General features: G+C 51.8%; 1 protein-coding gene across 8 annotated transcripts; it reads left to right on the top strand.

The window, feature by feature from the left end:
- The first annotated feature begins 22 nt into the window (after positions 1 to 22).
- GAL3ST1 (galactose-3-O-sulfotransferase 1) lies at positions 23 to 18,779 on the top strand. Of its 8 annotated transcripts, none has more exons than XM_058690825.1 (4): positions 23 to 217; positions 7,694 to 7,768; positions 13,433 to 13,572; positions 14,370 to 18,779. In XM_058690825.1, exons 3-4 carry the CDS (start codon positions 13,442 to 13,444, stop codon positions 15,511 to 15,513), a joined length of 1,275 nt encoding a protein of 424 aa, XP_058546808.1. In that variant the 5' UTR covers positions 23 to 217; positions 7,694 to 7,768; positions 13,433 to 13,441; the 3' UTR covers positions 15,514 to 18,779. The 8 variants fall into 8 exon arrangements, with proteins under 8 accessions (XP_058546808.1, XP_058546807.1, XP_058546812.1 ...); XM_058690824.1 differs by having other exon boundaries at positions 7,603 to 7,768; XM_058690829.1 differs by lacking the exon at positions 7,694 to 7,768 and having other exon boundaries at positions 14,373 to 18,779.
- The last annotated feature ends 5,349 nt before the right edge of the window (positions 18,780 to 24,128 follow it).

Genomic DNA, 24,128 nt, shown 5'->3' with positions numbered 1-24,128 from the left:
GGGCCGGGGCCAGGGCGCCTATTGGCCGCAGCACCGGGGGACGGGCCAGGCGGCCGCACCTGGCCGGAGTAAGTGCGGCGGCGGCGGAGGCGGGAGCATGGTCCAGGCCCGGTGGAGTCGGGGGCCCGGGCGGGTACGCCCCGCCGCCTAGTAAGGGCCCGGGCGGCGCGGCCCGGGACGAACCAGCCACGCCAAGCCCGAGGAGAACGGGGCCAAGGTATGTTCTGGGGGCCCAGGACCCACCGCCAGCTTGTGCCCTGCCGGGGGTCTCTCAGCCGGTACTACCCAAACCTCCAAACTGGGACCGCAGTCAGACTCAGACTCAGAGCTGAGTGTTTGGGGAGTGCTGCACAACTGCTCCAGGGTCCCAGTGCCCCTGCCGGCTGACAGAGGGTGGGCAGGTGGGGGCAGGGAGGGGGCAGGTTGGTGTGTGCCCTGCCCTTGATTTCTTCCTCATAGACCCCTGTCCAGGGTTTTCCCAGTCCTTGGATGTGGAGTGGGTGGAGCTGGGTTGGAGCTGGAAGTCCATTAATGATTAATCTTGGACACAGCAGCCTGAGCTCTGGAGGAGGAAGGGCAGGGATCTCCCCTGTTCCCACCAGCGCTCTCCCCAAGGAGGAGGGGCATCCGACCAGGGGCTAGGGGCCAGGAGAAGGGATGGGTCCCCTCTGCTTGGGGAAGGCCCTGTCCTAAACCACAGAGAGGGCAAGGCCACCAAAGAGAGGCATGTGGGAGTAGGACAAACCTTGATATCCAGGAAGGGCCCACAGGAAATCCAGCCAGTTGAGTTTCCAGGACCAGTGCCCAGGAGGGGGTCCAGCTTGGTCTGTCCCCTCAGTATCAAGCCAGTATTTGGTCACAGCACAGAGCAAGACTGTGGTCTCTTCCCAGTGGAGCCCTTCTCCCCACCTGTCTTGAGCAGGAGAGGGTATGATCACACATCTGGCTGCAGTAACCCACACCAGTGGGGGGGGAGGGAGAGAGGGCTGCAGACCTGACACCTGATCGCCTGTGTTGCCAAGGTGACAGGTGCCATGAAAATCCTCAGGAGGACAGTCCAGTTGGGAGAATCCAACCTCTTCCTTTACCAAGGGGGTGACCCAAGGTCCAGGGAGGGTAAGGCACGAGTAGGCCTGGGCCAGAGCAGCCCCAATACTGCTGCACTGTATTTTGCCCTGCAGCGGAGGCATTGCTACCATCCCCATTATCCTTACGGAGAAACTGAGGCTCAGGGCAATTCAGTGACTTGCCCAAGGTCACATAGTTCAAAGGTGACTGAGTTGACTACAGATCACAGGAGTCCTGTCCCAGCCTGCATCTCAGGACCAAAGCCCTGCTCAAGACCTCTCTGCTGCTCTGGGGTCCTGGGCTCTTGGATCTGCCTGTGCTGCCCCAAACCCCTAGCTCAGGACCCCTCCCCCTCCTTGCCTTCCTAGCTCCCAGCTCTGCCTGACACTCAGGGGGTGGGCAGGCTGCTACCCTGGGAGCAGAGACAACAGAGCCCTGTTCCCAGCTGCCACCTCGGGCTGCTTCATTCCCTGCTTCTCACTCAGGCAGAGCCCTGCCTGAAGGAAGCTCCCTGTGGACAAAGAAGCCTGCCTGCTTCCCACATATCCCCTTGTCCAATGGACATGGGTCTGCTGTTTGAGAGCATGGGTTGGAGGCCCTCTTGTCACCCCGCAAGAAAGGGGTGTATCCCCCCTGACAGTCCCCACTCTGGGCCCTAACAGACTGAGTGTGTCACCCCAGTGAGAGGCAGTGATTAACCTGGGAGAATGAGACACAGATGGTAGAATTCCAGGCATGGCAGCAGGCTTGGGAAGGGCTTCTTGCTTCACTTTGACTGAGTGAGGAATATGAAGAACGACCCCTTTTGTGAGCCTTATTCTACTCCAGACGGGAAGGGCAGGATTGAGCAGAGGTGTCCATGGGGATCAGTGGGCTGGGAGCTGGAGGAATCCCCAGGTGAGGAGTGATGGTTGGAAAGAACTGGCGTCCCAGACAATACCTTCTTTTCCACCTGCCAGTTCCAGGTGGCTTGGGCACTCCCAGGCCTGGTCCCAATAGTGCCCTGACTTGTCATGGGACCTCAGGCAAGTCTTTTCTTATCTGTGCTCAGCTTCCCCCGATGTGAAACCTGGGGGTTAGGGAACTTGGGTTTGGAGCATGGGAAGTACGGGTGTTTGGATGAGGAGGGTAGCCTCCCAGAAGTCTGCACTGGTGGGTTCTGTTTTTCCTGCCAAGTGGGTCTAGAAGGGTCATGATAATAATCTGAGGTATGAGCAAAGGGCTCTGCATGCCTTGTCTCATTTGATCCTCACAGCAAGCCCTTGAGAGGGTCAAAGTATTCCCATTTTTAAGAGGTGAGGCTCAGAGAGGGGAAATCACCTGCCCAAGACTGCCCAGCTGGGGAGTGATGGAGCCAGACTTCATAGCCAGAGCATCTCAGCCTCTCTAGGAGGGGAGAGGCAGGTGGGCGGACCTAGGACGTGGTGCAGAGCAACTGCTCAGCACTTTGGAAAAACCTTTATATTGTTACATATTTTTATGCAAACAAGTGCATGACATTCCTTTAAAAAACATTTCAGTCAGGGTGCCTGGGTGGCTCATTCAGTTGAGCGTCCCACTTTGGCTCAGGTCGTGATCCTGTGGTTCCTGAGGTCGAGTCCCGAATCAGGCTCACTGTTGTCAACACAGAGCCCGCTTCGGATCCTCTGGCCCCCTCTCTCTCCCGGTCCCTCCCCTGTTCATGCTCTCTCTCTCTCTCTCTCAAATATTAAAAAAAAATAAGTAAGTAAAAACAGTTCAGTCATGCTAGAAGATACAGAGAATGATATTACCAACCTCCACATACTCACCTCTGGTGTTCTCAGTAATTTTGGTGCCAATAAAGAAATGACTGCCTTCTTGGTTAACCTGTTCTTTGCCACTCTGAAGCTACTTTGGGGCAACTCCAGTCTGGTGGTGATTTTGCCCAGGCAAGGCAGTGTAGCAGGAAGAGCTTGCCTGTAGTTCTGACTTTGCCCATTTAGCCCCTCCACAAGTTTCTGAGCCTCAGTTTTCCCACCTGTCACATGGGCCAGCAGGTGACACTGGGAAACCTGTTGAGGTCCCAGGTATGGGTGCCATTTGAAACAGTAAAGACAGGTGACCCTGCAAGTTCAAAAAGTGCTTTCCGAGTCATCAAAGACATTGCCCTCTTGTCAGTCAGCTGCCAGGCCTGGCAGCCATTCCCCCAGCCAAGGGGGCAGTAGGAGCAAGATGTCAGGGCTGACAGTTTGGGGGGGATCCTGCAAGCCAGCAAGTTGGGGTTCAGCTTAAGTGCCTCTCTGGGCGATCCTACCCATCTCTACTCCAGCACCCCACTCCAGAGGGACAGAGTGAGGAAGCTTCTGGGTCCTTGCAGGTCACTGCCCCAGGACTCCCGGGTAGAGGGCCAACCTCTCCCTTCTGCACCTTTAACTGTGCAGCCCACACTTCCCAGATTCTCTGTCCCATGCCCCTGCTGCCTTTTCCCCACTGTAGGACACTGAGGCTCAGAGAGGGCTATGGTCACACAGCAAGGTGGGGTATGGTTCAGACTAGCCACTTCTCCCTCCTTCACCAGACAGACTAGTTTTTCAAAATGGAAATATCTTTATTTTTCATTTTAGTTTTTTTCCCCAAGTAATACAGACTCTTGGTAAAACAAAATTATATATGTGTGTATATATATTTTCACTTCATTATATATTGTGGACACCATTTAAATGAATACATAACAAACCATGGGGTTAATGGCACGTAATATTTTTAACCATCCCCTATCATTGGACATTTAAGTTGTTTCTCTCCTCTTTGCTAAACTTTTGCACCCATCTCAGATCTCCTGTTAGATTATCTTCTGTGAACAAATTACCACAGATGGTATTGCTGGGTCTGAGATTGGACACTTTTAGAACTGTAATAAGTTGCTGTCAAACCTGCAGTCCGAGCACCGTAGGGAGTTTTTTTGCTCCACTTTTGAAGTGTCCTCCCCATGAGATTCCCTTCCAGCTACAAGAAACAACCCTAGGACACCCTCACCCGTTCAGCTTCTCTGCCAGAGCCCTGTTGCTATGCACACTGAACAAACAGCATTGATGACCAACAGTCAGGGAATGGTTCATGGGGAGCAGTGTTCCACAGAATGTTCTACAGGGAGTGGCTCTAGAGGCAACCTTTATCTTTATCTCCTTGGGGGGCTCTTCCCCTCCCTGCTCTCTTAAGCTCAGGGCTCTTCACCTTCCTCACCTTTTCTTTGATGATCCCATCTGCCCCTCCGACCTCAGTCCCCACCTCTGTGCCCATGACCCCCAACCTCTTTCTCCTGAGGTCTCCCTCTTATGCTCCAGGCAAGGGATCCTATTGCTCTTTGCACATTCTACAAGCATCCCCCACACACCCCAGACTTAACTGGTCCTAAATGGAAACTGAAAATTGAAACACAACTCCAATAGTAAACATACGGCTCTCTTATCTGCCCCCCACTCAGGGACTAGCTCCACCCCCAGCCAGCCAGTCACCCAGCAGGAGTTCTTCCCTCCCCTCTTCCACACCCTATCACTCACCAAATGTTGTCTATTCCATGGCCTACAGATGGTTCCAGTTCATTCCCAGTGCTTTCCTTGGTCCGGGTCATTTCACACCTGGACAGCTATAACAACCACTGTCAAGGTCTGCTGGCTTCTCCCAGTCCTTCCCCACCTCTACTGTTTGTTTTCCATCCAGCAGCCTGATGGGAATCCCATCTCCTCACTCCTCTGCTGAAGACCTTCCCAGGGTTCCCCATTGCCCACAGGATCCAGCCCAGATTCCTTAGCATGCCTCCCAAAGTCTTGCATCTCCTGCCTGCCCCTGCCCCCTTTCTGGCTGTGCCTCCAGTCTCCCCTGTACACCCAACCTCTGACATACACACATACTGGACAGGCCAGCCAAGCTGAACATTTGTTAGTTTCTCAAGTCCCCTGGGTCTTTGCCAATCCAGGCAATCCTGCCTCCTGGCTCATTCTAGGGTAACAAGTGCATTAATTAATGCTAGCTGCTGTAACAGACAAGCCCCAAGTTCCAAAAGGCTTGACACACTGGAAGTTTAGTTGTCATTTTGAAATGGGTGTTAGGACTGGGTGTTGTATGGAAACCAATTTGACAATAAATTTCATATATTAAAAAAAAAAAGAAAAGAAAAGAAATGGGTGTTAGGAGAGTGGTCAAGCGAATACCAGGCTCTCCCATTCATAGCCCTGCCCACTTCCAGATCCTTAAAGACCACCTCATTCATCCAGCCTATGGGAAAGGAGACCACAGAGAAGGCCTGCCCACTTAACATCAACAGTTATTATTCTGCTTACATTCCATTGGCCAGAATTCTGTCACATAAGGACACTGAACTGCAAGGGAGGATGGGAGATGTAGTTTGGCCATGTACTCCAGGAGAAAAGGGAACTAACTGCCTTTAAATTGGAAAACATGCAGCAGCTTCTGCTACCAGGGCTCTGTAAGCCCAGGAAGCTTCCCTGACCATGCTTTTCCTGCTCCCCAGGCTGGATCAGGTGTTTGTGTTCCAGCAAGGCCCACCAATGTGTCCTCCATCACAACCTGCAGCTGTCTGCTCCTCTCACCCCCAGGAATGTGAGCCCGGAGCTCTGGCACAGGACAACATGAACCCCAGCACTGGGCATGGTGCAGGTGCTCCCTAAGTATCTGTGGAACAGATCAATTTAAAACTCATTGTGGTCATGAAAAAGATATCCACAATCTATTGATATGTGGGAGGGGCCTGGGGAGCAAGTTAAAAACAAAATGTGCTTCCTTGAAGAGACCCTTCTGTCATCTGTATGGGTTAATATAGACAGAAAAAATACGGGGAGGCTTGTGCTAAAGTTTTAAGGACAGTGGCCTCCTTTAAATGGTCTTCTTTACATTTTTCTGTAATTGTCTGATTTTTTTTTTTCAGTGAGCATGCACTGCTTTTATGATTAAAATAAATTTTGCCAGGGTTTAGGGGTTGAGCTGGCCAGAGATGGTGTCACTATCAATATTCTGGCAGGGCTGGAAGCATAGGTTCTGCTATCTGTGCTTCCTACTCTAGAAAGCTTTCCTTCATGAGGCTCTTCTTTACTGGCCTTCCCACCCCACCCATGACCTCACCTTTGGTTCAGGAGCCTGAGCTCCACTCCCACCTGCCTGAGGTCCTTAACCTTGTGTGTCATATCTGGTCCTTGAGACTCAGCTCCCTCCTCTATAAACTAGAGGTGGTAACAGGGCCTCCCAGTGGCAAGGATTAGGGGTGTATGTGATGCATGGGAAGTCCCAGGCACCAGACTGTGTTTGGTCAAAAGTCCACACTCATAAACCACCTCTCTGCTGTTTGATGCCTGCTCTGCCCTGACTCACGCCCATACATTTATCTGTCTTCAGACTAGCTTGGTCCAGGACAGATAAAACGACTCTACTCCATGCCCTGGACCAATCCAGCACTCACAGATATAAGGACTCTGAACCTTCCCAGTGGCTGTTTAAACTCTGGTATTTCATGGGTACTTGAGGGTTGCTCCCAGGCTGTGTGGGGCTCTGGGGGAAAGAGCAAAATGTCAGAGCAGTGTCAGATGCCTGCTGTTCCCTGGGAGGAGCTGGCAGCCACTCAACTTATGACAGTGCTCAGTGTGGGATACATGATTGTCACAATAATGGTCACTATTAGCTGAGAGTGACACCTTGGTCCCTAGAGCCCCCCATGCCTGAAGGAAGGTTGTGAGGTGCTTTTCTGGGCATCCTCTGTTCATGGGCAAGGCTGAATCCAGACCTGAAGACAGACCTGAACCCAGCTAAGAGCGAGGCGTAAAAGATTTCAGTGCCTGGGCTGAGCCTGAGGGCCAGTGGGGTTTGGGACTAGGGCCCCTAGAACTGCCTCTTCCTGTCAAGACCTTGGGAAGTATTGGCAACTGCAGTCAGGACAGGCATGATCCATACTGCCTCTTTGATGAAGGACTTGGAGCTCAGAGAGGTGAAATCTCATCAGATACCTCCTCCCAGAGCTGGTCAGGTTTTCCGCCTCCAGGAGGCCTCCCAGGCTGGGTTACTTGCTCTCTGGGCTCCCAGAGATTTTAGACAAACCTTGGTCTCTGGTTGTGTCTTAGAATCTTGAAGCCTTGGAGTTTGGCAAGTCTGCATTTGGACTCTGGCTCTGACTGCCCCCTGCTAACTGTGTGACCGTGGACAGATGAGTTCACCTCTCTGAGCCTTGGTTTCTTCACCTTGTGAGTGGGCTAATCCTGGTGCTTCCTGCCTAGGGCAGGCATGCAACTTAAATGAGGTGCAGCTTGAGGAGCAATTAACCTCCCTGCCCCACTTGCCTCCCTGTCCCTCCCATGGCCTTTGAGCCTGTCCCAGACTCTCTGCAGGGCTCTGCGGCTGCTTGTGTCCTTTATCCAAGGACACCTGAGACCTTGCTGAGCCCTTGGATGAAGGAGCTGCCTGGCTGCTGAGGTCTAGAGACAGTCAGGGACCACCCAGAGGGTGCTCCTGGCAGAGGGCCAAGGCAGCACCTGCAAGGTATAGACACATGCCACCTGCTATCCCCAGGGAGGGAGCTCATGAATATTCACACCCGCTGGAGCATGAGGGAGGCAGCCAGAATACTGCTGGGTGTCATTGGAGCGTTCCTGTTTCCCAGTGACCGCAGAGGCAGCCTGAGAGTCAGACGTGGCTCATACAGGGAGAGGAAAGGGGCAACCAGCTACGGCCCGAGGTGAGTGTGTCTTCCTCCACTCCTGCATTTAGGTCCCTGGGAGAGCAGGACACCTGGAACCAAGGCCTGCCAGTAGTGATGCTATAGGACAGAAGGTTTACCATCCTGGGCTCCGTTTCCCTATGTGCACACTGTGAGGATGAGTCCTGTTTCTCCTTCATTCTCTAGAGGATGCTGGTCCAACCAAACAAGAGGATTGCTGGGCCTGGCCTGGAGCCAGCTGTCAGCACAGATGGAAGGTGATGTGGCTAGGGTAACCAAGAAGGACCGGAATAGATGGGGTGGACTAGGGAGGGGGTGCCATCTACCCTGAGCGCCTGGAACTGTCACGACCATAGGCAGAGGAAGAGAGACCCAGGTTCTAGTTCTGTCTCTGCTATGGCTGTGCTGTGTGACCTTGAGGGTGGCCCTGTCCTCTCTGAGCCTTAGCCTCTCTGCCGTCTGTCTTCCAGATTGGAAGCTGTGAGGCTTGGGCCACACTGAAATTGTGCCTGGTACCCCATGGCCTTGGACCTGGGGCTTTTAGCTGACTGCAAGCCTCCATCACGGGCCAGTGAGCACACACCTTGAAGCAGCTGTGACTGGGACCTGGGAGGGTAATAATAATGATGATAATAATAATAATAATAACAATGGTGGCAGCTCCTGCACAGGGAGTGTCTGCTCTGTGCCAGCCCTGTGCTGGGCACTTTCCTTGTGGGATGCTTTCTGCAGAGCACCCTGTGATGGAGAGTTGGTGGCATCATTTTGGAGGAGAAACTGAGACCCAGAGAGGGACACAGCCTTGCCTAGGGCACACAGAAAGGAAGCAGCACAACTGGGTTTCAAATCCAGGACTCTGGCCCCAAGGTGCTGGCTCCAGGTGCCTCTCACATGTGTGACTCACACATGTGGCTCTCACACTTGTATTAGCCCTGGCCACGCTCTGCTCTGAAGGTCAGGAGGGTCATTCATCAAACATTTACCAGGTGCCAGGCTCCAAGAGCTCAGGGATGAGTTAGCTTCAGGCTTGCATGTGGCTGGGCACAGAGGAGATCTCTCCTCCTGTAAGCCTGGGACTGCGAACCAGGACTGGGCCCTGGTCAATAGTGATAATAATAATTAATATGGATTGATCTCCATTTGTGTGCATGCATTCTCTCATTCAAATCTCAGTCTCATGACTATTTCCTTTCTGCCAGGCTCCTGGCTGCCAGCCAGCCCCTCTCTGGGCCTCGGTCTACCCAGGGGCTCTGCCTGTGATTACCAAGGGCCCTGTTTGCCCCTAACTTGCTGTTGTGTGTCCATTGTACATGTGAGGAGACTGAGACTCTTGAGAGGGTGAGCGACATGCCTAAGTTCACAGAGGCCAGGCAGGAAGGAAACCACTAGCCTTGAATGCTTCAGGCTGACACAGTAGGGACCAGCCACCAAGGCCCCCCATCTCTCCACTCTTCATCCTAGCTGCTCTAGCCCAGCCCACAGAGGCCAGAACCTGCTGTGCTGTTGAGAGAGAACCCCATTAGCCACACTGTGGCCTCCTGCAGTGGATCTTCTGGCTGCACACACACTTCCTGCAGGCTTGGGACCAGGCCTGGGACGTGCCAGGCAGAGGCTGTCATGGACAGAGCTGGAACCTGCATATTGGAGGCCGACAGACTTGGGCTTCAATCCCAGCCCTGCCCCCTGCTTTACCTGGGCAAGTCACATCACCTCCTGGAGCCCCAGTTTCCCCATCTGCAAAATGGGGGTGACAGTGGGGTCTGCCTGGCAGGATAGCTGAGCAGAACCCATGAGATGCTCTAGAGAAACCCCTGTCCAGGGCCTGCCTCATAGCAGGGGCTCAAAAGTGAAACCTGAGGGCCGGCATGGTTTGAGGAAGCCCAAGTGGTGGAGTGAAGTAGTGACGCCGTGATGGGAGGGTTGGGGGCGCTGTCCTGGGCAAGTCTAGGCAGAGCCTGATTGGTGGTTTTGGGAAGCTGGTCTGCCCCCTGCTGCTGGGCCTCCACCCCAGAGCCTGTGCCTTCAGCTTCCAGATTTCTGGAAAGTGCCCTGGTGAGTGGCGCTGCTGGGACAACGGTGGGCCCTTGGGATCTAGGGAGGGCAAGAATTTTACCCTTCCCTGTTTTAAAGTCAGAGAACCTGAGGCCTAGGGCCTCATTCAGGGTTTGGGCCCGAGTCTGAGGCTCTGGCCTGGCCCAAGGTTCTGCCCTGTTTCCCCCTAACCACCTCCTCGCTGGGCCCCCAGGGAGCGGGAGGCCAAATGCGGCACTTGATGCATGGGGCCAATTTGTGCTTGGTGGGGGACAGGGAAAGGGGGGAGGAGACGGCGGGGGGCTAGCAGCCACTCCTTGTTCAGGAGAGCCCACCCTGACAGACCAGGAGCAGGTCCCCAGGAGCTCAGGAGGGAAACAGCTAATACTCTTTGAGAGAGACCTATGTGCTAATTGCTTTGCCTACTCCCATCTCTGGAAGAGCCAGTGAGGGGGTCTATCAGCTTCCCAATTTCAGAGGTGAGAAACTGAGGCTCTCAGTGTTCCTGTGATTGAAACACAGGCCTGGGGCTTCCAGAGCCTGAGGTCAGCACCTCCCCCTCCATGACCATACCGTCTAGTCACCTTACCCCACCTGGCAAGCTTTATGACCTATTATTTAAACATATTAAATATATTTTATTGCCTTTTTATTAAAAAATCCATATTCCCTTTTGGGGCATCTGGGTGGCTCAGTCGGTTAAGCGTCTGACTCTTGATTTCGGGTCAAGTCATGGTCTCATGGTTTGTGGAGTCAACCTCCACCCCCCAACCACTGGTTGCCTGCTTGGGATTCTCTCCTTTTCTGCCCCTCCCCTGCACATGTGTGCTCTCCCTCTCAAAATAAACTTAAAAAAATACATAACTCCTTTTAAAAAAAGTAATTGTTACAGAAACGCATAATATTGAAAAATATTCCATTATGTACCCCTTTCCAAGCTATGTAGAGGATACTACGGCTCAAATTTAGAATACTGCCCTCCAGTTGTTTCTGGGCCTGCATGTATATTTACCTATATATGCATATGGATGTGGGGGCATAAAGTTCTGGAACTTTCTTTTTTCACATTAATAGATCATGTGCTTTTTTTTTTCTAGGATTAAAAAAAAATTTATTTATTTTGAGAAAGAGAGAGAGAGAATCCCAAGCAGGCCCTGCGCTGTCAGTGCAGAGCCCAACTTGGGGCTCAATCTCACGTGAGATCGTGACCTGAGCTGAGATCACGAGTCGGTCACTTAACTGACTGAGCCACCCAGGCGCCCCAGATCATGATGTTTTTTGAGTCAGTCCACTTAGCTCTGCCTTGTTTTGTTATTTGGTACAGATGACTCCATCTGGGAAAAGGCCTTGGTTTGTGTAACAGTCCCCCCCTGCCCCGATGGACACAGATTGTTTCTAGTTTTTCAAATTTCTGACTAAGCTTCTATGAGCACCGTTACATGTGTGACTTTGTCCAAGTGTTTCTGTAGAATAGTTGGAATTTGGAAAGCTTATACCTTCCTCCTTTGATAGAATAAACGGCTTCTGGAAACATTCTCCCCCATTCTCATTTACTCCTGACCTGTCCACCTTGCCCACCTAAGAGTGAACAGGGATATGTCATTGTCATGAGGGAAGCCAAATTCCCTCTCGAATAGTTTCTTCCTCTGCAACTTGTTTCTTCATGTCCTTTCCAGTGACGAGAAATTTCTAGATAAGCAGAAGACTCAGGGATGGGTGCTGGCTGGTGGGGTTGGCCTGGAGTGCTCCTTCTCTAAGAAGCATTTATGGGTGCCTTGGGTAACTTTCCCAGAGGGGAGTGTGGGGTCCTCCTCCAGGCTGGTTATTTAGCCTCTGCCCCAGGGATGGTGGGAACGTGCCATGCGTGTGGTCACGGGGCAGCATGCATGACTTCTTGTGGCCTCAGGGGCCCAAGGCCCCCATGCAGCTTGTGTCAGAACAGGAGTGGAAAGTTTCGTGCCCTGGTCTTATAGCTAAAGGGAGGTAGGAAGGCATCCTGAGCCCTAGCTCTCTCCTGGACTCCCATCCCTCAGCATGAACTACCTCCATTACAGTTCATGCCTCATTCCTCTGCTATTAGAGTTGCCACAATTAGACTAAAACTAGACTGAAAACTTTCCCCAAGCCCGCCCCCCCCCAAAAAAACAACCAGGACACCAAACTAAATTTAATTTTCAGATAGACATTGAATAATTTTTATTATGTCCTGTATAATATTAAAATTAAATTTTATTCATTGTTTATCTGAAATTCAGGATTACCTGGGCAAACCTGCCTGCTGGAAATTAGAGAAGAGGTAGGCATGTGGGCAGAGGCTGTGCTGTGTGACTTGAACCCTCTCCTTCCTCGCTCTGAGCCTCGGTTTCTCCATCTGCCTGCCCTACAGACGCAGGGACATAGGGGCCAGTGAAAGGAGTGGAAGAGCCTCAACCCTTCACCAGGCAGCTGGGAAGGGTGGCACGGGGAACAGGTGGGACTGGTTAGGTCCTTTGAAAGGTGAGACATCCAGGCCCTGGGAGGTCCCTGGCCCCAGGCCTGGGGGGACAGGGCATTGGGAGAGGGTCTTCTTCTCCATCTTAGAAAATGATTTCATTATGAAGCACAAAAATGTACAAGAAATACACTGGTGAACACCCAGGTATCCACCGTACCCTTCAGCTTAAAAATTAAAACCAAGGGGCACCTTGGTGGCTCAGTCAGTTAAGCATCCGACTTCAGCTCAGGTCATGATCTTGCAGTTCACGAGTTCAAGTCCCGCATCAGGTGAGCTCGAGCCCTGCTTCAGGCTCCTCACTGACAATGTGGAGCCTGTGTGGGATTCTCTCTCTCGGCCCCTTGCTTACTCTCACCCTCTTTCTCCCCCCCAAAAATGAAAATTAATTAATTAATCAATTAAAATATTTATTTTATTAAAAATTTGTAATGTTTATTTAATTTTGAGAGAGAGAGACAGAGCAGGAGTGGGGGAGGGGCAGAGAGAGAGGGAGACACAGAATCCGAATCAGGCTCCAGGCTCTGAGCTGTCAGCACAGAGCCCGATGTGGGGCTCGAACCCACAAACTGGGAGAACATGACTTGAGCTGCAGTCTGCCGCTTAACCAACTGAGCCACCCAGGCACCCATCAATTAAAAAAAAATTTTTTTTATTAAAAATTTTTTTTTAACGTTTATTTTTGAGACAGAGAGAGACAGAGCATGAACAGGGGAGGGGCAGAGAGAGAGGGAGACACAGAATCGGAAGCAGGCTCCAGGCTCTGAGCTGTCTGCACAGAGCCCGACGCAGGGCTCGAACTCACGGACCGCGAGATCGTGACCTGAGCTGAAGTTGGACGCTGGACCGACTGAGCCACCCAGGCACCCCTAAAAATTTTTTTAAAACCAAACCAGACAGTAGAACCTTCTCCCTTCTCCCTGTCCCATTGCCGGGTCTCTGTCTGCGTTGGCTTTGCCCACTGTCTGTCTGCAACCCTGTTTCTCCCTCTCCATGTGTTTGTCACTCTGTCCCTGTATAGACCTTGCTGGGGGCCACAGAGCTGGCAGAGGCCAGTCCCAATGTCAAAGGTTGCCCCTCAACCCAGCCAGGCCTGGGGTAGCAGTGGAGGCTCCCTGGGGCCGGCCTCCTAATGCTTGTCCTGTTCTCTGCTCCCTCAGTTGTCTGAGATGCCGCTGCCGCAGAAGAAGCGCTGGGTGTCCATGGCCAAGGGGCTGGTGCTAGGAGCACTCTTCACTAGCTTCCTGCTGCTGCTGTACTCCTATGCTGTCCCCCCGCTGCACGCTGGCCTGGCCTCCACGTGAGTGGCCCTCCTGGAGGGCCAAGGGGCGGGAGGGTTGGGGTGAGGGGGCACCCTGTACCCTGCACCATGCTGTGCTGGGCAGAAGTTGTACTGAGGGCAGAGCTTGCTGTGTAATCCTGGGCCTCAGTGTCCTCATCTGTGAAGTGGGCATAATAGAGCCTGCCTCGTGGATCATGTGAAGAAAATAACACTGTCTGTGTACAGGGCTGGGATTATCATCTGAGGTTGCAATGGGGCTGGGAGGCGGGGGTGACTTGTCCAAGAGAACTCACTGGCACAGGGCCGAGATTCAGACTGCGGTCTGTCTGCCTCCAAGCCTGGCTCCTAGCCATGAGGCTCTCCCACCTCCTCGTGGGGCTGCTCAGCCCAGGCCTGGCATGGCTTGTGCTCTTAGTTGGTGGTATTAAGTTGAACTAGAGGAAATTACCAATTATTGACTTTCTGGTCAAAAACTGACCTACAAAATATGTGGTTCAACCTAATCCTAGTTGATGATAAATGTAGGATGTGGTGGCCATGGATGAGACAAGAACCAGCAAGCTTGACCTCACACCAACACTGCAAATGGAGCCTGTTATTTTCCCCATTTCACAGATAAGGAAAGTGAGGCCCAAGAGACCACACCACCTGCCCACGCATCACAGCCTGGACACAGGCCTGTCTGGTCCCCTGGCCTGCCTCTCCCGCTATCACCATCCTCAACAACCCTGATCTTTAGATACCAGTGGGCAGGTGGTGCTGAGTCCTGAGGGCCCCAGCAGACCCTGAGGCTCTCCCCACCATTTCATCCACAGCAGGACCCCAGAGGGCGCAGCACCCTGCTCCCCCGTCCCGGGTGAGCCAGAGGTGCCCACCCTCGCCAACGGCTCTGCAGGAGGGTGCCAGCCTCGGCGTGACATCGTGTTCATGAAGACGCACAAGACGGCCAGCAGCACGCTGCTCAACATCCTGTTCCGCTTTGGCCAGAAGCACGGACTCAAGTTCGCCTTCCCCAACGGCCGCAACGACTTCGACTACCCGGCTTTCTTCGCCCGCAGCCTGGTGCAGGACTACCGGCCCGGGGCCTGCTTCAACATCATCTGCAACCACATGCGCTTCCACTACGACGAGGTCCGGGGCCTGGTGCCCCCCAACACCACCTTCATCACCGTGCTCCGCGACCCAGCCCGCCTCTTCGAGTCCTCCTTCCACTACTTCGGCTCAGTGGTGCCCTTCACGTGGAAGCTCTCGGGCCACGACAAGCTGGCCGAGTTCCTGCAGGACCCAGACCGCTACTATGACCCCAACGGCTACAACGCCCACTACCTCCGCAACCTGCTCTTCTTCGACCTGGGCTACGACAGTGGCCTGGACCCGGGCAACCCACAGGTGCAGGAGCACATCCTGGAGGTGGAGCGCCGCTTCCACCTGGTGCTCCTGCAGGAGTACTTCGACGAGTCCCTGGTGCTGCTCAAGGACCTGCTGTGCTGGGAGCTGGAGGACGTGCTCTACTTCAAGCTCAATGCCCGCCGCGCCTCAGCCGTGCCGCGCCTCTCCGGGGAGCTGTACCAGCGCGCCACGGCCTGGAATGTGCTGGACGCCCGCCTCTACCGCCACTTCAACGCCAGCTTCTGGCGCAAGGTGGAGGCATTCGGGAGGGAGCGCATGGCCCGCGAGGTGGCCGCCCTGCGGCGCGCCAACGAGCGCATGCGACACATCTGTATCGACGGGGGCCGAGCCGTGGATGCCGCCGCCATCCAGGACTCGGCCATGCAACCCTGGCAGCCGCTGGGCGCCAAGTCCATCCTGGGCTACAACCTCAAGAAGAGCATCGGGCAGCGGCACGCGGAGCTTTGCCGTCGCATGCTCACGCCTGAGATCCAGTACCTGATGGACCTCGGTGTCAACCTGTGGGTCACTAAGCTCTGGAAGCTCATCCGGGACTTTCTCAAGTGGTGACATCCGGCCCACCGGCAGCCCCCTCTGCCCGCTGCATCGCTGAGGAGGGGCCGGGCAGGGGCCTGCTGGCCTCCCCTGTGCCCTCCTGGTGCCACCCCGGCTCTGGGGGTAAGGTGGGGCTGCTGCAGGGGCGCAGCCAGCCAGGACTGGGCCCAGGCACACAGGGCCTGAGATCAGTATTTGACTAGTTATAGCTTTTTTAAAAGTTAAATCTCCTCCCCTCCAAAAACGAATGTTCTGTTTCCTGCCTCCTCTTAAAGGGGAGACTTGAGAAGTAAAAGAATTTGATGTTGTGTTTTTTGTTAATCAGCCTCAGTGGTGCTGACTGATGGGGCCCTGGGTGGGAGGTGACTGAGGATGGGGGGACCCGCAAGAGAGCATGGCGGGTACCTGAGAGTGTCTGTGGGACAGAGCCCAGTGACGTGACGGGGTTTGATGTGCACCTGTTACATGCTGAAGCCCTGAGTGGTTGAAGGACTCCCATGATTTACCAAGACCTGGAAGAGCGTGTGTGTGTGTGATCATCCTGGGGCTATTCCAGTCACTTACTCCAGTTGAACATTGGTTATGTGCCCAGCGTTGGGCTAAGTGGGTTGGTTATCTCAGTTCATCTTCGTCAAAACTTAGCAACATGGGAACTGTTATTTTCTCATGCCAGAGATGAGGAAGGGAGCTCAGAGAAAGTCATTTGGCCAAGATCACACAGCAAGTAAGTGGTAGGACTGGAACAGAGGCCGGGAAGGATGGTGTGTGCAGCCAGATTTGAGACAGTCCAAGTGGTGTGTGTGTGTGTGTGTGTGTGTGTGTGTGTGTGTGGTGTGTGACAGGGAGTACTTGGTGTAGCACTGAGCAGCAAGCCCCGGGCCCAGGCTGAGTTCCTTGTGTAATCTCATTAATCCTCACAATCACCCTTTGCAGTAGGCACAGTTACCATCCCATGTTACAGATGTGGGAATTGACATTCTGAGTGACAGCAAAAGGGACTTTCCCGAGATCTTGCAGGTACACATTAGACCCAAAACTAAACCTTCTTCTCCCTGGGACCCCAGATGCCTTGCCTCAATGCCTGTGCACCCTGTCCCTGTTTACCCCATCTCTCCACTGACCACTCCAGGCTGCCTCACCATCTGCTTGTACTCCACCCTGCCCAGGGGGGCTCTGGGTTTCCCCCTTCCACCCTGGGGTTCAGTTTAATTAATCCAAAAAAATTTGGCATTTATCAGATAGCTGCTGTGCCCCCCAGCCCTGAGCTGGCCCTGAGCATACAACAGTCAGCAAGTTGATCCCTGCCCTCCTGGAGCTCAAGTCCAGAGACAAAGATAGAGGCCAAGCAATCAAGTCACATTGAGTATGACCAACCAAGGCGGGGATGCATCAGTTCTAACCATCTGTCTCCCTCGGCCTCCCCAGGGGGACAACAGCCCTTTCTGGGGCATGGGACTCTTAGATCTCTAACTAAGAGCCAGCAGCCAGACACGAAAGGCAGAAACCACAGCCAAGTGACTTTATTGGAGACCTGTCTGTACCAGGCTCCAAACCACATGCTTGCACACCTTATCTGAATATCTACAGCATCCCAGCTTTATAAACCAAAGCTCAGAGAGGTTAAGTGACCTACCCAAGGCCACACATCTAATTAGTGCCAGTACCACATTTCAAAGCCAGATTAGTCAGCTCTTATCTTAACCCCTCCCTGAGTTTGAGTCACTGTTTCTCCTGGGAGCAAGTTTCTGGCCCAAACAGGCTGGGAAGAAGTTAGGGTGACCAGCCGTCTCAATTTCCTGGGACTGTCCCAGTTTTTGCACCAAAAGGTCTCACATCCCAGGAAACTCCTCAGTCCTGGGCAACCAGGATGGCTGCTCAGCCTGGAACAGTTTTGACCCCACCAGCCCCCAGGAGCTACTGTCTATACCTTCTTAAAGTTTCTTTGCAGCAAGCAATAAGCACATCTTTGAAGGCTTTAAATCATACGGAGAAAACTAAGCAGAAGAAAAAAAGAAAGAAAGAGAGAGAGAAAGAGTTATTATTGACTCCAGATTCATGAGATAATCCCCCTCCCTTTTTAGTAATCAAAAAGAGATGTGACTTAGTGCAATATGATAGTATCTTGGGTTTGTGGAACCCCATAATTTTATTTCATTGGACCTTTAGGGGCCTAAAACTGCCAATAATAATATTATATGTCATCAAATTATTTATTATTAATACTGGCACTTCTAAGCCCTTAGGGATCCAAGGAGAATAAATCCAGCAAATAACAGATGCCAGGAATATAAATTGTCCCATTAGCATTTACTATCTGCCTGATTTGTTTTACGAACATTATAGTTATTAACTCATTTATTAACATAATTAATATTTAACAATATGTAGTTGCCTGGTACTGAACAAGCACTCTGCACCATACAGGAACATGGACAATTCCCTTTGCTCTCCTGAGGAGGCAGCCAAGACTCAGAGAAGCTGAGTAACAAGCCCTACGGTCACTCAGCCAGGCAGCCATAGAGGCAGGATGCAAACCCAGGTCTGTCAGACACCAAGGCTGGTGTTTGCAGGCTCCAGACCTTCAGTGCCATTCCAGCCGGCCATCTCAGCCTCAGGACCGAGGTTTTTTCCATGGTTGAAAATGTATGAGGTCTCCGAGGGGCTCAGCAGCTCGTAGCTCTCAGGAACCAACCTGCTCTAGCCACACCTGGCAGCAGAGGGCGCCATGGTGCCAAATTTGGTCTCAGCCTGTCAAGACATTCCCAGCAGCGGGGGGCTGGGGGCACCCACAGTTAGAGCTGGGCCTAAAAGCGAAAGCCAGGGTGAGGGTCATGCTGTTCCCTGGGAGAAATTCAGTGGAACTCCCTGTTCCTCTCTGTTATGGGATGAATTGTATCCCCTAAAAAGATATGTTGAAGTCCTAACCCCCAGTTCCCTATGACTGATCTTATTTGGAAATAAGGTCTTTGTACATGTAATCAAGTTAAGATGAAGTCATTAGGGTGGGGGCTAATCCAATATGGCCATAGCTGGTGTCCTTAAAAGAAGTGGCAATGTCATGTGAAGATACAGACACACAGGGACAGTGCCACGTGAAGACAGGCAGAGATTGGCATGATGCAGTTATAAGCCAAAGGCTGATGGTGACTTCCAGAAGCTAAGAAGAGGCAATGAAGGATTCTACCCAGAGTCTCAGAGGGAACAAGGCCCTGCTGACACTTTGATTTTGGACTTCCAGCCTGCGGAACTGTGCAAGAATAAATTTCTGTTGTTTTAAGCCATCCAGTTTGTGTACTTTGTTACAGCAGCCTCAGGACACAAACACATTCTCTGTGCCCAGGGCCCTGCTCTGGGTCAAGCCTCTGCCCCTTACCTGGACTCCCTCCCCGGCTCCCTCCCCCAGGCTTGCTCCTGTGATCCACCCTTCACCTGCAACCAGAGGCCATCCTCTGCTCCGAGCCCTCCATGGTCCCCCTTTCCCTCGGGGAGAAGCCATGCAACTGCAAGCATCTGCGGCTTTGCACGTGCTGTTCCCTCTACTATAAGGCCCCTTTCCCACTGCAGGTCTAACACTGCTGAGTGTTTCAAAGCAAGCTCTGCTGTCTCCTCTGGACATTCTCTGACAGCCTAGCCCTCAAGCTAGCCTGGGGCTTCTGGGCTCCCCCATCTCAGTCCTGCTCACTCAGGGCCACAACTATGGATACGTTTGTCTGCGAGGCCCCGATGGTATGCTCCTCCAGGACAGGATCTTTGTTTGTCTTAACACAATCAGCCTCTAGTGCCCAGTCCATTGCCTGGCACGCAGTTGGTTTTCAATAAATATTGAAAGAGGAAAGAAGAAAGAAAGAAAGAAAGAAAGAAAGAAAGAAAGAAAGAAAGAAAGAAAGAAAGAAAGAAAGAAAGAAGCGATAAAGGAAAGAAGGAAGGAAGGAAGAGAGGAAAGAAGGAAAGGAGGGAAGGTAGAAGAGAAGAAGCAGAAAAGGGATGGCAGGGAGTACCTGGGTGGCTCAGTTGGTTAAGTGTCTGACTTTGGCACAGGTCATGATCTCATGATTTTGTGAGTTCAAGCCCCACTTCAGGAGAGCTCCGCTCCAAGCTCCTCACTCTCTCTCCCTCTCTCTCTGCCCCTCACTCACGTTAGTCCCTGCTGGGACTGAGCTCTGCTTTATATCCTTGGTTACCCTCCCTGTATACCTGCCTCCCATGTTTGGTCTCACTACCCCACTGCCCTACTTGGGTTTTCCAGGATCACCTCTGGAATAAACTCCCTACACTGGAACCCTTGTCTCAGGGTCTGCCTCTGGGTGAACAAGACTAAGACAAGTACCTACTGTGTTCAAGATCCCCTGCACACAGCATGATCTTGTTACCTGACCGAAGTAGGTCCGCTCCTTGGTGAGCTATAGGAAGAGACTACACCAGGTGGCCTTGCTTCTCAAAGTTATCTTTAATAAGAAGATCACAGGGAATAATTCCCAAAGCAGTGACTCCCTGAACAGGAGTAAACAGGCTCCTTTTATTAGGGTTTGGGGTGAATATTCAGAAAGAGATTTTAACATTATAATGAAGCTATCTGTTGGGCATTTAATCACCTGCGTAGGCATGGTCCTCAGATGTGTCTTTTCCTGTTCCAGAAATTTGTCAGTTAGTTTCCAAAAGATGAAATTGACAGTTAGGCAGAAGCTTCCAGGAATTTCCTGAGTTTAGGGAGTCAGGGGGTCTTGCCAGTAACAGTCTCATGTGTCCTTGTCTTGGGCTCTGGCTTTCTGCTTGTCCAGAGGGTATGGAGGCAGACTATAGCCAGGAGTCCCCCATCACCCATCACCGCTCACCCAAAGGTCAGGCTGTACATTCACCTGCTGGGTCTGGACCTGGGGCGTCTCTCCTCACCCTGAAGCCACGTGCCCTAACAGCTGTTTGAATCATGGACAGTTGCACCTGATACATCAGGTGGTAGATGGAGCCTGGGACAATTTGGGACACAATGACAATGGGTTCCAGGCCTTTGTTGGGGGTGAGCAGAGGCCAACCCAGCTCAAGGAGGCATCTGATGGGACCATAGGAGTAGAGAGTGGGGAACTGAGGCAGGATGGACAGCAGCCCCTATGTATGTGTGTGACAACAGATGGTGTCCTTCCAACACACCCACATCAACACCGTGGGGAAAGCATCACTGTCCTCACTTTACAAATGACTTTTTGAACCCAGGGCAGCAAGTCTAGGGGCCAGTGCCTCAGGCATCTAGCAAGAAATGGGCCCTACAAGTCACCTTGAGGTAGAGAATAGAGGCCCGGCAGGAAGGGGCTGTCTCTCTGGGGAGGGGTAGGCATGGCAGGCTGCCACTGGGTAAAAGACAGGAGGTCTGGAGGAGGTCACAGGGCAGGACCTGGACCCCAGACCAGAAACTCAGAGGCCAGCCTGGCCACCTTGTGTTACGGGAGAAGACTTTAGGCCAGGTAAGTTGGTTTCTTCTTCTGGCCTACACTGTCCTCAGTTTCTTCTTCTGTCCCAGAAAAGGCAGCACCCAAGGCCCCTGAAGTCACTCTGAGCTCTATAGCTCTGGGTTTCTTCCCAACTCTGAGAGTCTTGGTGGCCAGAGGCCACACCAGTGCTATCCATTAGAAATATAACACAAATCACAAATGCAAGACAAATGTGTCATTTCAAATTTTCTAGTAGCCACATTCAAAAAAGTAAAAAGAAACCAGTGACATAAATTCAATAATATATTTTATTTAACCTGATACAGTCAAATTATTATCATTTCAATATGTAATCAATATAGAAATTATTACTGAGATTTTTTGGGGGGTGGGTACCAAGTCTTTGGAATCCTATGTGTATTTTGTGTATGTCACACTCATAGCAGATTTCAGTTTGGACCAGCCACATCGAGTGGCTCATATTGGATGGCACAGGTAAGGACTGCTAGCCCTGTGAGGGGAGCCTGGCATGGCAGGTCACAACCTTTAGCTGTGACTAGGAAGCAGGAGCAGGTGCGAGTTTTCGTCTCTAGACTGTGAGGAGTATCTCATAGGATCTTAGGGTCCTTCCCTTGTGGTTGCTAATGGCAAGTGTGGGCTCCAGTGAAATTCACACACTTTCATGAACATTGAGGGAGTGACTGGGCAGTGGAGGTCCCGACTCCCGCCCTCGAAGTGTTCCATCAGAAAGAGGGCATATTCCTCCCAGGCCAGGAATAAATCCTGTTACAAGACAGCTGGGGTCAAGAATTGGGTCCAGATCTCATCTGAGCAAATCAAGTCACAAGTTCAAGCCTCAGTTTCCTCACCTGGGGAACGGGTATAAAAGCAGTATCATGTCAGGGTTAATTTAATGCTTAGTCCAGAGCCAAACACTCCTTTGGGTCCTTGAAGACAAAGGTTAACAGCTCATTTGGGGTAGGGGGCCCAGAGAAAGTCCTTTGAACCCTCTTTTAGAAGCTGAGGAAACTGGCACCCGGAGAAAGAGGAAGTGACCCAATCAAGGCCACACTGGAGCTGCTGACTTCTTGTCCAGTGCTCTTTCGCCACCAGATTCATCACTATTGAAGTTTGTCTTTGGCCCACAGTCAGCAACCAACTCTTGGGCTTGCCTGTGGAAGATCCTCTCCCAGGCTAGGTCAAACTGCCCTTCACTCAGGCCTGGACAATGGGCTCTGGGCCAGATGTGTGATCTGGCTCCCAACTCTGCTACTTGCTGGCTGTGTGATGATGGTCGTGCAAATTGCATGACCTCTTTGAGCCTCAGATTCCATGTAGCACCACAGTCTGCTCTGAAGATGGGGATTACAGGTGTAAAGAGGGCCCCTCCCTGCCCCTATAGACCTGAGGGAAGAGTCTGGCACATAACCCCAAACTGCATTTAATCCACATTTAATCCTTTCTGAAGCTTTGGGAAACTGGCTTATTATTATCCCATTTCACAGAAGGAGAAAGCTAATGCCTGACTTGACCCAAGACTTGGCTCCTCCAGCAGGAATGGGTCCTCTCCTAAGGGCAGGTGAGATCTGAAGGCCTGAGGGGTGCTGGCACTACAGAGCACCTCTGACCTTGGTCTTTCCCAATCTGTCCCTCATTCTGGGATAATATCCAGGATGCGCTATCTGTCCTGCCCACCCTGATGACTACTCCTTCCTACTCTGGCTCAAAGTGAGGATGGAGGGTGGAGTGGGATGAGGTCAAGGGTAAAAAGAGGAGTGTATTGTGTATCTATTGCTATATCTACATCTGTTATAACAAGTTACTCCAAAACATAGCCATTTATTTAAAACAACCATAAACATTTCTTATCTCCCAGTGTCTGTGGTCAGGAATTATGGTAGAGCTGACTTGTTCCGGCTCAGGGTCTCCATTGTTACAGGTGAGATGTCAGCCAGCACTGCAGTCGTCTGAAGGGTCAACATCATTCCTGCAATATCCTCTTGATTACACAGGTCAGCCCTGCTTGGTGTCAGAGGGGACTGAACAAGGCCATGAAAACCAGGAGTTGTGGATCATTGGGAACCATTTTGGAGGTGACTACCGCAAGGAGTAATAATAATTACTGCTATCTTTTGAGGACTTATTCTGTGCCAAGCACTGAAGAAGATAATTTTTGTTTATTGTCATATATTGTTGTTTTGTATTGTTTTGGTTCTGGTTTTGGTTTTGTTTGTTTGTTGTTGTTTTTTTGCACAACAACCCAGTGAGGAAGATACTATTATCAGCCCCATTTTTCATTGGAGGTAACTGGCTCAGAGAGGTTAAACCACTTGATTAAAGTCACTCAGCCAGCAAGTGGCAAAGCCAGGTCAGTCTGATGTTAGAGGCCAATTGTTTAACATCCTCCCAGAGAAAGAGTTTGGAGAAAAGGATAGGGAAGAGGTTTGCTCTTGAGATATACATTGGAATCCCAGGAATCTGAATGCACACAAAGGAAACCCCTTGTCCATGGCCCTGAGAATGTGGCAGGAGTTCTTGGACTCCTTCTCCATAGGATAGGGCTGGAATCACTTTTGGCTGCTGCGAGGAAGCCAATATAAGCCATTTGATGGTCACACATACCCCAACTATTGCTGAGTTCACAAAAATTCCCATCCCCTAATGGAGCAAGCATGCATGGAATACTTAATATGTGATGAACGAACAGCTTTTGTAAATCTTTGAGGGCCACTTGCCTCTGAATGTAGTCTAGTTTATACAAGTTATGACACTTTCTCAGCACAAAGCCTTTGCTCGGACAGTTCCCTCCACCCACAATGCCCCTCAGACAGCCACCAAATCAGAAAAGAATCCCTCCTGGAGTCCTAAAGACCCAGTCTAATCCCATCCATGCCTCTTACTAGCTGGGTGGAACCCAGGACAGGTGACTGAGGCCTCAGTTTCCTCGTCTGTTCATGAGAAACTAGACTCTCTTGTCTGCCCACCAGGTCCATGTGAAGTCAATGCAGTGATCAATGCTGGGGCTCTGCAGACCAAGTGAAACCACTCAGTTCTCATCAGCCAGGGGCACTTAGCGGAAGTGCTGCAGAAGCAGGAGTGTGAGCCCAGAGGAACAATTCTGGCTCCAAGAGAGCCAGGGGATCACTGCAGCAGCTGGGGTTGGCCCTGGGGCGAAGGCCTGGGTTGCCAGCCTATAGGGACTGCTAA

This window comes from Neofelis nebulosa, chromosome 11, assembly GCF_028018385.1.
Source record: "Neofelis nebulosa isolate mNeoNeb1 chromosome 11, mNeoNeb1.pri, whole genome shotgun sequence".
NCBI lineage: Eukaryota > Metazoa > Chordata > Mammalia > Carnivora > Felidae > Neofelis > Neofelis nebulosa.
This window is presented reverse-complemented; position numbering and strand designations above follow the sequence as displayed.